We start from the raw sequence: 15,722 nt of genomic DNA, 5'->3' as shown, positions 1-15,722 counted from the left end.
ACATTATATAGTTATCAGTTATTGACTGTTCATGAACTGCAAAACAATACGTTCACTCCGTTAGTATTTTTCTTTTCTCGAATTAAGGACAATCATCTTATGAATTCGTCTTTCGTTCAGTTACAGATCTGTGGAATTGAGTGAAAGTTACAATTTTACCTTCAGTTATTACTACATAAAAAAATACATGATCTGCTCATTTAACATTATGAAGCGGCAGAGAATCCAATATACCCCTGGTGCTGCCAATGGATCTTTTTAGGGGCTTTTGCTAGCCTTGAGACGCTTTCTGATGATTTTTGTTGTCCAGAAAATTTACCTATTGTTTTTTTTTTCAGAGTTCTCCCAAAATGATCCATAACATTTTTGACAAAGAATTGAAATCCCTTTTCTCACTGGAGTTACCTTGATGTCACCTTTCCTGGGTCATATTTTCCACTTTATTAAACCTCATCATCTCTTTAGAGTTACATCATTAAGCGTTTTCCTTTTCATGATACTGATATCATATAAAATTATATTGAGACATCTAACTCTGTTGTATAGTCCAAGTCATATATCCGTTCAACTCGGACAAATGTAACATCACTCAATCAATCATTTATTTCCCATAATTGACAAAATACATTGTATAGGAATAGTCACAGATACTACACAACTATAAAACTTACAAACTGAAGTGTATATTACAAATAAGTAAATTACGTACACAAAAATTCAGTCATAGTATAAAAAACTTTGTCCAATAAAAATATTTTGAATTCTTTTTTAAATTCTATTTCCCTAGTACAATTTCTTACTGACTCAGGTAATTTGTTGAATAACCTTGGCTCAATATAGTTTGGCGAAGAACTGGTAATATTCAATCTGGCAAAAGATATACGCAAGTGGTTCTTTTGTCTCATATTGATGTTATGTGTGTTATAATTCTTCGGGATTCCTTTCCTATTTCTATAGACAAATAAACATATCTCATAAATAACTTATCCAGTCAGAGTTAAAATGTTCAGTTTTTTAAAAAGATCTCTGCAAGAGTGTTGTCTTGATTTTCCTGCTAAGCACCTTACGATTCTTTTTTGTCCAATGATTGTGTTCCTGGAATGTATGGAGTTGCCCCAGAAATAAATCCCATATCTCAAATGAGATTTCACCTGTGCACGGTAGAAGTCCATTAACTGTTCATGAGTTAGAATAGTCTTCAAATTATAGATCAAGTAATAGAATGAAATTAAGGTTAGATATTAATGATTCGCAATGTGTTTTGAACTTAGGATTTTTGTCTAGTTCAATACCTAGTAATTTCACAGTATCACTGGTTACATTTTCTTGACTATGGATAGTTCAATTTTGAAGTCCTCACTGTGTTGTTGGGCTGTCTAAAATTTTACGATAGTTGTTTTGTTTGGATCGAATGATAATTTATTTCACAAAAACCAGTTCTTCAAAGACTCTAATATAAATTCGCATTCATTTTGTAAGATGTTGTTAGATTTGTTAGAAATAATCAATGATATATCATCAGCATTTAATGTAAATTGTATCCTAGGAAATATTGTACCGATTTCGTAGAGAAGAAATAATATAGGGTTATAGGGTCTAAAATAGAGCCTCACGGGACACCTACATTGACTTCTGAGTTTGAAGATGATACATTTTCTACTTTATTATGATTTTTATACTGTATGCTCTCATGCACACGATGTCTCAAAAATGATGCTACCCAATTAAGAGAAACACCCCTCAATCCGTAAGAATGCAGTTTATCTAGTAGCTTTGTATGATCGACACAGTCGATCATACAAAGAGAGAGAGAGACTTGAGAATTCTCTCTCTCGCTCTCATAGTCTTATAACGAACTAACATCTAATAGGCGGGACCATAACGGAATTCAGAAAGCTCTTCCTACATTCGACAAGGTGGAAGTGAATTTGAATCCGTCTCTGGGAAGATGCATAGAAACCCTAGTGTTGAACGCTTTTGCTTTGTCAAAATCTCTTGACGCGAGAAAAGAGATCAACCCAACTTTGTACACAAGTTGATAGAAAACAAGAGTCGTTTCTAGATATGAACATAAGTGTGCGCTTAGCGCCTTTGAAAATGGAGTGCTGTAGTATGTTGGATCTCTTTATTTTATGAAGAATCAACTGGTAGAGATGAAACGGATATACGGTATCCAGCGGCTTAAATACTACCTAGTGTCCGACCGAAACCGAATTACGGCAACGGTCTCAGTTTCGGCCGAAACCGAATAACTTCCTTACAAGGATTATGTTTTGAGGGAAAAATAAAGAAAACGTTATTATAATCAGTCAATCTTCATTTTTTTATTTTTAAATCACAACGTTATGCAGTCTTCGACATTTTTACTTTTTCATAATCAACAAATCCACAATAACGACCCCTTATTTAAGAAAAAATATTAATTACACCTTGAAAATACTTAAAATAGGTGAGGTGTTTATTCAAGTAGGTGTAAAATTTTCATTTGAATATTATTAATGGTTTTTCAAAAATATTAAACATTAAATTACTTGTGATGCACTGTTTGGAACCTTTGGTGTAGTGTTGGTAGAGTGTTAAACTGAGGTGTTAAAATAACGGTTTGATATTGAGAAAAAGCTCCAAATATTCATAAAATTACTCATTTGAGTTGTTACCTGATATCATAATAGGTACGTATAGGTATTTATGTAATAAACAAAGTAAGTCTCGACATGATTAGGCACGTGGACGCGGCAAAATTTCTTCGTCGCTTGTATTAAATTCAACGCACCGAACATGACCGATCACAGCGCGAGAACTCCCGAATGCAGTTTCGTTCGTAGTTTCGGCACGGATTAAATAGTTTCGGCAGGTTTGCCACCGAAACCCGTTTTTTTTCCGAAACTCAACCGAAATCGAACTAATACTTCCCGGCCAAATACCGGATAACTAACGCCTATCTGGACGAATACAGGATTAAAAAATACATTTTTTAGTAATTAATTACTTTATTCAGTTAGTATCTCTCAAAAAATGAAATATACACAACCATGTATAGAGTTACTTATTTTAAAATTGATTACTTCCTTCCTTTCCTTGGAAGATTCCCCTTCCTTGTTTTTTGTATCAAGATGGAGTAGTAGAAAGCCAAAAACTTTCTTTCCCAAAAATTAATCACTCCTAAAAATATAACCCCTTCAATTCAAGTAATTAAAAAAATAATACTACTGCACTAAAGGCAAGTTATGATGAATGAATACTAATTTCTTTGCATTAGGAGGCAGCGGTTTCAGTTGTTTTCGTAAATAAAGCCAGCTTCAGAAGAAATACTTTCGCTGTACACACTGCTGCAAGGTGTTAATTTCGCTTATCAACGTTTTTTGCCGGATATTCGGTGGCGGAATATCCGGTATATGGCCAAACTGCTATTCGTTTCATCTCCAATCAAGATTTTTTAGGAAAACAATATGTGTAAGATCATTATGAAAACTGTTAGAGGCGAAAGTCCCAAGAGAAAATCTTATAACAGGTGTTATTATAACACCCACGTCTCTCTGAAAAAAAACAGTCATATTGAAAAATCAGCCACATAATTCTGTGAATCAGCAGTAGCCCAACAAAGGAGGAACTCACGATATCGATTTTTCAACGAAAACAAGTTCTTGATATGGTCCCTGACCAACAAGGCCGGATTATTTTGATGTATGGAGGCCCCTAACTTTTTTGCTAGTTGTTCAAAACATAATACACACTTCAGTTGAACTGAAGAAACTAATGTGTGGCGAAATGCGTATTGTGTGATAGTTATTCAATTATTATCATAAATAATGTTAGATTCATTTCAACTTCATATATACACTACAAATATTCAAAATCTGTTATCTTTTTTGACTGGACTAATGTGACATGCATTCATTCAAGGGAAAGTGATTGCTCAATTTGAGTTCATTATATAATTGATATATTTGCTTTCTAGAAGCATTATTGATCTATCAATTACGGCCTTCACAACTGATAGGAACTTAAGAACATTGTATTAAATATGGGATAGGTAGTCGAATAACTTGGCTAATCATTTAGCATTTATCGTTGCAGAGAATGTAAACTACAAAATTAAATCAAATATGTACGTAGTTATACACGGTGAATTCAAAATTACTCATTATTTTGATTTGTGTTCGAAAGATTATGTGGATTTTAGGTTTCATTTTTTAACTAGACAGATAGTTTTCAAATGAAAAACGTATTTTCAATAGGACCGGTAGTTGAAGAAAGAATAAGAATTGATCTTACAGACCTTATTTTTATGGAAGAGTCATTTTCTTTAGAATATGGTTTGTCCAAATAAAACAAAAAATTCAACAAAAAGAATTGTAAGAAAGAAAGTTATCATCAATCAAGACAGAGATAAAACCGTTCGAAGATTTCAATAACTCCGGTGGAATATATTCAAATTCTTTTTTGAACGATTTACCACAGTTAATAAAACGTTTCCTCTCTTTCTCGTTTCGCCTTATACATTAACATTGTGTAATAGTGGTCAGTGCTGATTATTTCTGCAATCAAGGCATTATAAAAGAAGTGGTATTTATACAAATTGACCAGTATTCTTCCGACTTGTTTTGGAAGAGACCATGAAAGTCATTTTGATACTTTTCTCTTCATTCTCTTTTGCAATAACAAGTGATTTTCGTAAGTATATGTCTTGAGATAGTTGGAAAAAATGTGTTTTCATTCGCTACATTAGGTAAATTATTCATTCAATACCTCTCAAACTTTTATACTATATATATGTATTATTCAGCTCTAGTTAATATGATTTGTGAATAAAATGGGAAAATTTATTAGTCATCAGATATCCACCAGAAAACAACTCACTGTGCTAATATTACCACGGATATTAAAGTACATCATAAATGGCTAACAGCTTTCGTAGAACTTTACTGTCATCAGGAAATGATAATCATTTGAAACCAATTTCTGCAACTATAGAAAAAAACTCATAGAAAACTAAAACTTCAGAAACAAATCTAAATGAATTGTTTTTTAAAATTTATTTTAAATATAAAATTTCACAAAATAATCTTTTCAAATCTACCAGTTGACACTTTTCAAAATATCTGTCAATGTACACTTTACAATCAATTATAATTTTCAATTATGAAATCTTATTGAAGAGGTATTCAAAGAACATACTTTATTTATTCATTATAAGGAAATACATACAGGATACTACATTTGAAAACTAATACACGAAAAAAAATACCAAAAAATTATTACCATATAAGATGTTTTGATTCAATGTATTCCCTGTGAAATTTACAAATATTGGCAAAAACTTATTTGTTATTTCATTACAGATGTTGGAAAGTTTGACCGCTGCTTACCAGACGATGGAAAATGTTTGGATCAAGCAATAGAAAAAGCTATTAAATATTTATGCAAAAAAGGTATAAGTAGGTTCGGATGTTATCTTGAAACTGAATAACACTTTTATATATTATTTTATTCAATAACTCTAAATACTTGTATCTAGCCAGCTTTGGTAACTACATTTTAATAACACTATTATTTAATGTGTCAAGCTGCCAAGTTAATAATCAAATCCCAACAATTTGACCTTAGTATCCTTTCAATGAGATTTTAGGATGTAATTTTTTTCATCAAAAGCTCCTATATCCCAAGTTTGAATTTTGTCATCTATATAAAATACCATGTTAAAAGTTTGAGTTCACATATATTTTATGTATTCTGTGTTTTCTAAACATAGGGAACAAGCATGTACTTTTTATTCTTTCGAATAACTTTCTCGAACTTTCTGTTGAAATATTCAAATTCGAACATGGACTACAATTTGAACTCAATTTGACCTTGAATTCGAAAAACTTCCTCCAAACGCTAGCGCCACTCGTGGTTATCTTATGAACATTCAGAAAATCCGTCTACAATCATAATTATAAATAATAATACAACTGACTCCAGTAATGATAAATTGTCGATGATATTTGAGAAAATACTTTAGATTTCTACCTCCTGTTCAACAATAATAATAAATACGGTCTTTAGAGAACATCGGATACTTATAATTTAACAACTGGAACGCCATCTCTGTTAGAAATTGATACTAAGGAAAGTAACGATTCACTTGTTTATCAGATACCGCCAGGGATACGTTTTTTGGCGAACTTAAAAATTCTGAATTTTCAATTTTGTATTATGAAGAAATTAATGTAATATTTGTGATTCCAAACAGTTTTCACGCATTCATTGGAGGTAATGATCTTGTCGAAATCAAAATATTTCAAAACTAGAGATATTTGTATGTCCCTATTCCGAACGATCCCGACTCGAAATTCAACAAACGTCTTGCAACAGTTGGAACTTGGCTTGCTTAGTTTGGAAGTGGAAAATCTAAACCTGAGTTTCTTAATATATTTTGAAAATTTCAGATACAAACTCATAATTCAGACGTTTTCTTACCTCACTTGTCGACCTAAGATCTTTTTCACAATTCATATTATTGTGAGTTTTAAATCGAAATATCCATGTTGAATGTCGAAAAAACATAAATCTCAGTTTAAAAGCGGAAATAATGAAAATATGATTGGTTAGGCCTCTCTGTATAATAAAGAAACAATTTCAAAACAGAAAATGAGGTGTGATCATTAATGCATACATAATACAGCTGTCTGAACACAAGAGCCAGGTTGCAACTGTCGCTCCGGAATTTCAAAGTCATATTCTCTATTTCTTTTCCTCAGATGATTTTATCGATGAATCTCAGTTTTTCATCTTATCAGTTTCATTTTTCATTTCTCATATTGCAGCTCTTTCCCGATCTACCAGCGAATCTAAAGTCACCTAAGTATATCCAATAACTGACCCTAACATCACCATCATCTTATTGTAATTACTGTATCGCTCGAATCTTTATTATTTAATACATTTTTAATGGGTAGTACACTAAAGAAATGTATATTTCATTAAATATATAAAACTTTTTGTTGTCGGCAGTTGTCAATGCATATGGGCAGTTTCGGGCATATACAATATTAAAAAAGTGGGAGGAATATAGATCCCTGCGGCAACACCAGCCTTGTTAATAAAGGTGTCTGAGAGAGAACCGTTGATGGCTGCTTTTCAGCAACGATTTTTGAGAAAGCTGGAAAGCCATGAATAAAAACGATCTAGTGAATCCATAACATAGTTTTATTAGTAAATACTCATGCCAGACATGATCAGATATATGCCTTTGAAACTATTCAGTTCAACAATCTTAGAAATATGCGTTTCTTGATTGAGTTTGGAATATTTGTCATATTTGTGATATTTTAGGTATACAAGAACTGAAAATTCCAAAACTAGATCCAATTGAGATACCTCAAATAAATATTGGAACTAAAGCGAATGTGCTAGATGTTGCTCAAGAATATTCTGACGTGAAGCTTGTCGGTTATTCAAAGGTAGCAATAATAAATTCACGGTGAGTATAAACTTATATTGAAAGGGTCACTTACTCATTATCGACTTCATTCAAGACCACACTCATTTTTTGGGAGAAAATATATATTTTTCGAAAATCGACATTTGGCCAATATCTCAGCTGGAACTCTCAAGGTGTGGCATTCGCCATTTGATCTAGGCCTGTCCAAGTATTCACCAAATAAGCAAACAAGTAAAAACCATTTTATTTGTGGTTTTGGCCGTATTTGTTCAATATGCAAAAAAATCAAGGAGGTACTATATTTCATTGAACTTTCTATCACATTTCTCAACACTTCATACGTTGGGTCTTGTCTCTCTCCTGAGTGTATACCAATATGAGTCCTTCAATGACAAAACTTTATTGGAGGAGTCTGTATCTTCTTGAATTTTATGGTAAATAATGCTGACAAAATATAACGGAAAATGTAACAGATAATAGAGATAATAGCGAACTTTTTTTGGAGAACCTATGGCAGCATAATATTTTTTATCCTGATTTCGTTTTGATCAGACATTGCTTGACTTTTTTTTTATTTCAGAAAAACAGTTTGAATACTTTCAAGTTTTGTATTGTTTCAGATTCAATACGAAAGAGAATCATCTGGTATTCACAGCTGTTTTACCAGAACTCAAACAAATTGCCAATTACAACATCAAAGGAAGACTTCTGGTTTTTCCCATTTTTGGCAATGGGAAATGTAGGATAACGCAATGTAAGAACATTCTCATTCCCACCAGAATGAATATTGCCCTTTTTCCCACATAACTCTGGAAAAGAGATAATACATTTCATGAAGAGGGTCAACGTAGGTACTCTTTGTGATCTGCCAATTGATCCAATCGTTTTGTGAATCAAAAAAAAGATTCGATATAAATGAAGATTTATCAACAAAATTAGTTTGATTTTTAACTGATAACCATAATCATATGATGAACGATACTTTCGACGAAATGTGTGACTTGAAGTGACTAATAACCAATTTATAACACAGTCTTCTCTCATTCATAATTTTTTTTTCAGCAAACGTGACAGTGATACATACCTTACAATTCGAAAATCTAGATGATGGACACTTAATCCTCAAGAGCTATGACGTCTCGGTGAAACCCAAAAACATGAAGTTTGAATTCGAAAATCTGTTCAACGGAAATAAGTTACTCTCCGATAGAATCCATGGAGTGGTGAACGATAATTGGGAAGCTATCTGGGCAGATTCAAAGAAAGATTTTGACGAAGCTTATGGAAGAATTTTTTATGGTTTTGCCAGCGAATTCTTTCAGAAAATTCCTGCGGCTGATGTATTTCTGAAATTTCCTTCGTAGTGAGAGAGAAAATGTACAATTTGAAATAATTGTAAATTACAGGACTGGATTCAAGAAAATTAACCGGTAACCGGAGACGATTGACGATGAACCTTGATGTAAATTTCATTATAACAGTTTTCTAATGGTTATTTGTATAAAAAATACTCGACAATGAATGAAAATAAATGGTTCAACTCCTGAAGAAATATCAGTATATCAATATATATCAAAATAAATATCAACTTAATGATTGCTAGTTGCCTCCTTGCAACAAATGTAACAGATATTAATATTTTTTTCACAGTGTAGTTATATGCACGAAAAATTAAAGCAATTTCATGAAAATCAGACAAAATGTAAAAAAATATATATGCATGCATATATTTTGATCAACGTAAAGGCAAACTTGAAAAACAAAGTTGAAAGGTTCTTGTTTTTCAGTAAAATAAATATACTGAACTTAAAATACCCCTCTCTATGAAATTCCTTTCGATTTACATAAGAGGTTGAATTTTAGACCAGGCGCACTTCGGCAACTTTTTGTTCTCAGTAATTAAATATTCCTGTCGGTTGAAAGTTGACCGTTGCTGTCCCAAGCGCCTCCTAGCAACATAACTTTTTTATGGGATCTTATTTGCATGTCCTTTTATTTTTGTGTCATGTGATGCGTGTGTGTGTGTCGATGCGTAATTCAACTACTTCTATAAGACTTCGATGTCTGGTAACAAGGGCACCATGAAATTGCAACTGGAAAATATACAGCAACTTTTTACTCACCAATATGTGAAGACAGGTGTAAACAATGTGTGTTCTAATTTGTTTGAAATAATCGAGTGTCTATTTAGTTTTTTTGATTGGATAGTTGCTCCAATAAAGTTGACAGTGTGTGGCCTGCCTTAAAGTAAATATGAATTTTGATATAACAGTTTTAATATATAATTAAAAATACAACAGGTACATGAATGTTCTCGCACAATTACTCATGACTTACTTTTCATAACTGTTTCATGGGCCCACTTTAAAATTTTGTTAAGAATCAAAAAAAGTTTCAGCAAGCACTAAAAATGAAATATTTTTGGGAGTCTTCAGAATTCTTGTGTTATCATAGAGTATTTTCATTTATTGTACGACTTTTTTTCAATATATCATTACTCAATTCAAAGTGACTTACCATCGAATATTGCCTTTCAAACGGAGAAACCTTTCATCAAAACCTTGACGCGTCTCTAAATCCACCAATAAGTCTACCTGACGTTCAGATAGATTCACATATTGCTATTTTTATTACATTAGTACGTTTCTTTTAGCTCAAGCAATCAGTCAAACATTTTCTGTCAAATTTATGAACTCGCCTTCTATAGTACGGTGTTCTGTGTCAAATCACAGAACAAGACTTTGAGACAAGCAATGACAAAGACAGCTGTCATCACTGACTGATAGATTGACAGTTAGTGTTTCTAATTTTTGGATTTTCAATTTTTCATTCCTTAAAATTCAGACTGTTAGATTTTTGCCTTGAAATCAATCTCACTCGTTTTTTCTGAATGTAAGTATACGAATTGTTCAAATACATTGAGTCACATGAATATTCATCGTGATTATCGCATTCGTTATGTAATAGGAGGTTATGTGAATGAATAGGATATCATTTTAGTAAGGAATTTCACTTCGTCAAATTTCAGACAAAAATGGCAGCAGTACGATCAGTTTCCCGACTTTTTTCTTTGAGATCCCTCACTACAACTGCGAAGAGAAGTTATGCTGATATGAGCTTCACCTTTGCTGCTGGAAATCAGGTGCGGAATGCAAAATTATCAAATTTCAGAAGTCAACTAAAATTCTGTATATCCGATGGATATTCCTGTAAATTCGAAGTACGTTGCTCTAAATTTATCCCATTCTTTCAGGTCTATTACGATGCTAAATCAGTTAAACAAGTTGATGTCCCATCATTTTCTGGCAGTTTTGGTATTTTACCAGCTCACGTACCCACACTAGCAGTCCTTAAACCGGGAGTAGTGACAGTCTATGAAGAAGGAGGCAATGTCAACAAAATTTTTGTGTCTAGTGGAACTGTTACCATCAATGAGGATTCTTCAGTACAAGTATTTATATTAAAATATTGCAATTCTAATTGTTCACCAAAAAAAAAAAAAAGGAATAGGGAAGTTATGTTACTTGATTGATAGATTTTGAACCTTTGACGTAAAAAAAATCTATTAGAAACACCTGACAAAATATTGTCATTTGACTCACGTTTTGTCTACTAAGTTAGCATCATCAAGGGATGACTAAAACTCAATCAGTCAGTCATGACTGATGATGCTAATTTGTTTGAAGAAACCCGCATTTAGTTGTAGCATTTTGTTCTGGTGTGGGGTAATGTTTTTAGTAGAAATTTTGTTAGTTGAAATTTAATGTAAAGTTTCATCAAGATTCACAGGATGCTTATAAAAATTTTGCAATTTCCCACCTCTATTATTGTGAACATTCACAGTGAATTCCAACCTGAATAAGATAGTTGATATGGAGACTATAAAAAAATTGCGAAACATGACGACTTTGGTTTTCAAGGGGACCCATTTGCACATGAAAATCAACTCCTTGTCAGCCACCCTCACCTCACAACCCTCAATTTTAATTTCTAATCGTTGTCTGGTGATACCCAATTTGAAAAGTCTTTCAATTCAATATCCAACGTTTCAACTACAACAATAACCAATGTTGGAAATAATAAAGTACTTTTTTGGGCTTTTATTCAATTATTACCTAGAAGTCCAGCCGAACACACAATGTCAAGAAGAATGATCAAGAAGAATGTGCCTTCTATCTGAATGGGCAGGTGAATAATAAAAATTTACGATACTGGAGTGATTCGAATCCCCATATGGCATGCCAAATTCACTCCTAATATCCACAAAAACTAAATATTTGAGCGGGAACTTTGAGTAACCATATTATTGGACCTGTTTTTTTAGAAGCAAACCTTAACAGGAAAGGATACTTCAATTTGATAAATAATCAGGTTATGCCAAGTATTAACATTGCCATCCAGTTAGATCCTATGTTGCTACATAGGGTACTTTTTCAACAATATGAGGCATCTGCTCATTGTATAATACCAGTGTGACAGTTACTGTTCAATACATTTCCTGGTCAATGAATTGGAAGAGGAGGTAAAGTTCTACACAATTTCATTTCATTTCATTTTTATTTGTCTCAAGAAAATATTACATTTTATAGACACGTCCAAACGTTAACCCAAATAACTAAAGATAGATAGATAGAATTATATTCAATCACTGTGATTATCCATGAACAAATGCCGATTTTCAGCGATCAACTGAGTAAATTCTTGGAAGTTGTAAATACAGTTACTAGAAAAGATAAATTTCAATTTGGATTAGAATTTTTTTGGAGGTAAATCTCGAAATTGAGATGGTAAGTTGTTATAGAGTCCCGTATCAATTTTGGTGGCCATCCAGAACCCCTGATTTGACTCCATAGGTATTTTTTTATGGTGATGGATGAAAATTAAAGTCTGCGAGATGCAGCCAACTACTGTAGATGATTTACGGAAAGAAATTACCAGGTGCTGTGGGCTACTAATACTGGAGTTAACGTGCATCCGATTTTTTACAGTCTCAATATCAAATGGCTTATTCAGATTGGCATCTTTTGCCAATTTTTGAATTTTCAAAATAATCTTTCCTATAATTATCAGATTCTAGCAGAAGAAGCACACCCTGTTGGAAACCTAGATGCTTCAGCAGCCAGAGAAGTTCTTAGCAAAGCACAAAGTGAATTATCGTCAGCCACAACTGATGAGGTGAGTATTTCTACCTGACCCCTACTACTTGCATCATGGATGAGTGGAAAAATAGCGTAGGCTGAACACCACTATGTTAATTGAGGCAATTTTTTATTATTAAAATTTGTACAAAAGCTGCAATTGGTTGCAATGACCTTCAAAATTAGATCACTTGGTCATTCTTATAATCATTTTGAGTGCCATGCACCCCCTGGCCAATTTCACATTGTCTCTGAAGTTTAAATGTGCGTTCAAATGTGCTGTGGTAGACACATCATTCATCGTAATAGCAAAAATCTGCGAAATTGACCAGAGTCTATATATTTCAATGTACGCCAGCTTACACCCATTATCTACTTGTTCATAAAAAATAAATTTAGTCAGTGTGGGGCATTCAACAGCTTTTTTCAAGTACTCTTGGGGAAAATGACAACTTTTATTACAGGTTGAAGATGGGGATGAAAATAAACATGTCTGAGTAGGTTCTGTAATTTTATTGAACTGATCAATAAATGCAATGAGGTCTCATAGAGAAATAGTCTTGGAAAAAAGAAATTGTGTACAAGTATTGAACAAGTGAATTTTTTTTTTAAAGAAAACTGAAGTAGTTTTTTCCACAAAACAAACTAGTTTATCTTCACACTTAGTTTTATTTATATCACATTTGAAATTGTTTGAGTCATTGATTTGTTCAGATTGTATATTGGCCCTTCTTGTCAGCTTCAATGTAAGTTTCGATAATACAGATGACTCGCACAGATGACTATTCCGGTATTTGTGATTGATTTCCTTTATTCAAAAGGCATACACTTGCTATGCAAATGAATCTGTGCATCAATTTTCATGCAGGAATAGACACAAATATTGTATGCTGAATGCACACGTATTCCTGGGGTAAAATATTTTCTCACACTACCTGAAAGTGCATAACGACAAAAAACATTTGAATTTTCAAAAATATTATACTCGTTCGGACTAAAAGTAATACAAAACATAGAAATCTATTCGAAAGCTTGTAAAAAGAGTTGTAACTTTCATCCAGAAATGTTGTGATCATCAACATGAAACATATGCCTTTCATCTATTTCCATTGTGACTCGGCATATTGATTTTTTTCTTTCAACTTTCAAACAATTGGTGTCTCTGTGAAAATAATTTTTTTATATCACTCTTCAGTCTTCAACTAATCACCTACTCATGTATATTTTTTGTACAATCCTAAAAAATCTAGAGACCTTGGGTTACTAAAGATTTTCTCGAATCGAATTTATGTATTTTTCATTGGCACTATTAATATAAACTCGGTCATTCACATGAACTTTTTTCTCATTTGCAGGCACGAGCAGAAGCGGCAATTGCTGTAGAAGTCGGTGAAGCTTTAGTGAAAGCAGTTGAATAAAACACTGTCATTATATATTTTGTTTATTTTTATGTCGAAATAAAATTGTAGCTCCACTCATCAACTGCATCAGTTCCCGTGATCATAATGTTCAGTGAATTGGAAGACTTTATAAAATATATAGAATCTTCTTAGTGAATAGTACAAACTGAAATGTCTTTTCTTTCAATCTAAATCAATTTGAGACCTTTTTTGAAAATGCTAACTTGGTGAGATGGGGGAGAGTGTGACAATGGTTTCGGTTTTTTAAAAAAAGGTAACTTTCATCAAAATATTTCTCTCTAAGGATGGATACCTGAAATCTGACTGATTATGGTTACACATCAAAAGTCTTGTCTGAAGGAGATGTATCCGTGTTAAAGTACAAAAGGTGCACACATGAGTTCTTCACACAAGAGTGTCCAGTGTGTATATCATTAACAGTAAACTATGATATTGAGAAGGTGGACGGTGTTTTGAACAAATATATCTAAATCAATATTTCTTCTATGCTGTGGAAAGAGTAAGCTAACTTTTAAAGCTAACATTTTTTTAGATAAGCGGTTATTCAACAACAGATGTCGCATGCATTCGCATTTTACAATTTTCAAGGCATTTTTTCTCCATCATTTTTTTAAATAAACGGTTATTGAACTATTCAACAATAGATGTCAACAATTTTAAAGGCATTTTTCTTCTCCACTTAATACTTGGCTACAAATTTTAGCAAACAAACCTTTAAAACTATGCAACGGATTTTGATGTGGGTTTTTTTATCGTGATTTTTCAAAAAGATGAAGACTCAAGATTTATAGTTCATCCATATGTACCAAAATATACCAACTCATTGGTATACATTTTCAAGAAACTGAATATGAGAGTGGCTTTCAAATCTGCTCGCAAACTTTCATCTAACCCTAACCTAACCTAAAAGAGAAGATGACTGAAAAGGAAAAGTTGGGATTTACGAAATAAGCCATGTGGATTGCGATAAAAAGTATATTGGTCAAACGAAGCGGCTACAAAAGAAGTGAGGAATGTTGGAAATTGTTGATATCGGCACTTGACAACAGGTTTTTAGATGCCTAAGAAAGTTGAGAAAACGAAAATTGTGGAATAAAAGCTGTGGACCAGGTCCCATTCCAAAACATCCCGTTTTTTACTCTCTTACGTAATCAAATAATAACAGGTAGAAATCAAGTTCATGATAGGCAACATAATAAGTAGTAATCAATAAAATTTAAGATAAAATGTATGGTTTTCTCCGCGAGGTTCAACAATAATTGACTACACTATACAATTGAACTCAACTTTATTTCACTGCTACACTGACAATACAACACAAACACTTCAACTGAAACTTCAGATTAATATTCAAATGTCTGTCGCCTTATTAGATCACTTTGTAAAGTACTTTCAACTAGACTTCCCCGATATGCCTGTTGGTAGTGTTTATATATAACGAAAAGGAAGTCTCTGGAAGCTGATAGGGAAGTCTCTTGGAGCGACGCGACTTTTAGTAGTGTAAGTCGAGTTGAGCGTCAATTGATTGACGAAGACCAGCGGCGGCCGGCGTTATTTTTTTTTCAGGGGATAATTTACAACAATATGACACAATGATTTGTACTAAGAATTATGTCCAAACAATAAGATAGCTACAAAAATTTAGTTTTAGTAGTCTCCTGGTAATGCTGAAGTGTTTACAATCGATTCATTTCACGTCAGAAGTTCCAAAAATACCTATTAAAAATGTTGTTTTGC

The 15,722-nt window shown here is 32.8% G+C and overlaps 2 protein-coding genes across 2 annotated transcripts; both read left to right on the top strand.

The window, feature by feature from the left end:
• The first annotated feature begins 4,441 nt into the window (after positions 1-4,441).
• Positions 4,442-10,318, top strand: LOC111506766 (protein takeout). Its single transcript, XM_023161972.2, has 5 exons — positions 4,442-4,674; positions 5,343-5,432; positions 7,318-7,465; positions 8,047-8,180; positions 8,489-10,318. The coding sequence occupies exons 1-5, from the start codon at positions 4,617-4,619 to the stop codon at positions 8,788-8,790; spliced, it is 732 nt and encodes a 243-aa protein (XP_023017740.2). The 5' UTR covers positions 4,442-4,616; the 3' UTR covers positions 8,791-10,318.
• On the top strand, positions 10,168-14,042 carry ATPsyndelta (ATP synthase, delta subunit). Its single transcript, XM_023161973.2, has 5 exons — positions 10,168-10,318; positions 10,455-10,568; positions 10,680-10,877; positions 12,497-12,601; positions 13,920-14,042. The coding sequence occupies exons 2-5, from the start codon at positions 10,461-10,463 to the stop codon at positions 13,980-13,982; spliced, it is 474 nt and encodes a 157-aa protein (XP_023017741.1). The 5' UTR covers positions 10,168-10,318; positions 10,455-10,460; the 3' UTR covers positions 13,983-14,042.
• The last annotated feature ends 1,680 nt before the right edge of the window (positions 14,043-15,722 follow it).

The sequence above is a fragment of the Leptinotarsa decemlineata genome, unplaced genomic scaffold (genome assembly GCF_025532065.1).
Source record: "Leptinotarsa decemlineata unplaced genomic scaffold, Ldec_3_MD MMD2_P_RNA_scaffold_5, whole genome shotgun sequence".
In the NCBI taxonomy this organism is placed as follows: Eukaryota; Metazoa; Arthropoda; class Insecta; order Coleoptera; family Chrysomelidae; genus Leptinotarsa; species Leptinotarsa decemlineata.
The sequence above is the reverse complement of the archived record's forward strand: the minus strand, read 5'-3'. Positions and strand labels throughout refer to the sequence as shown.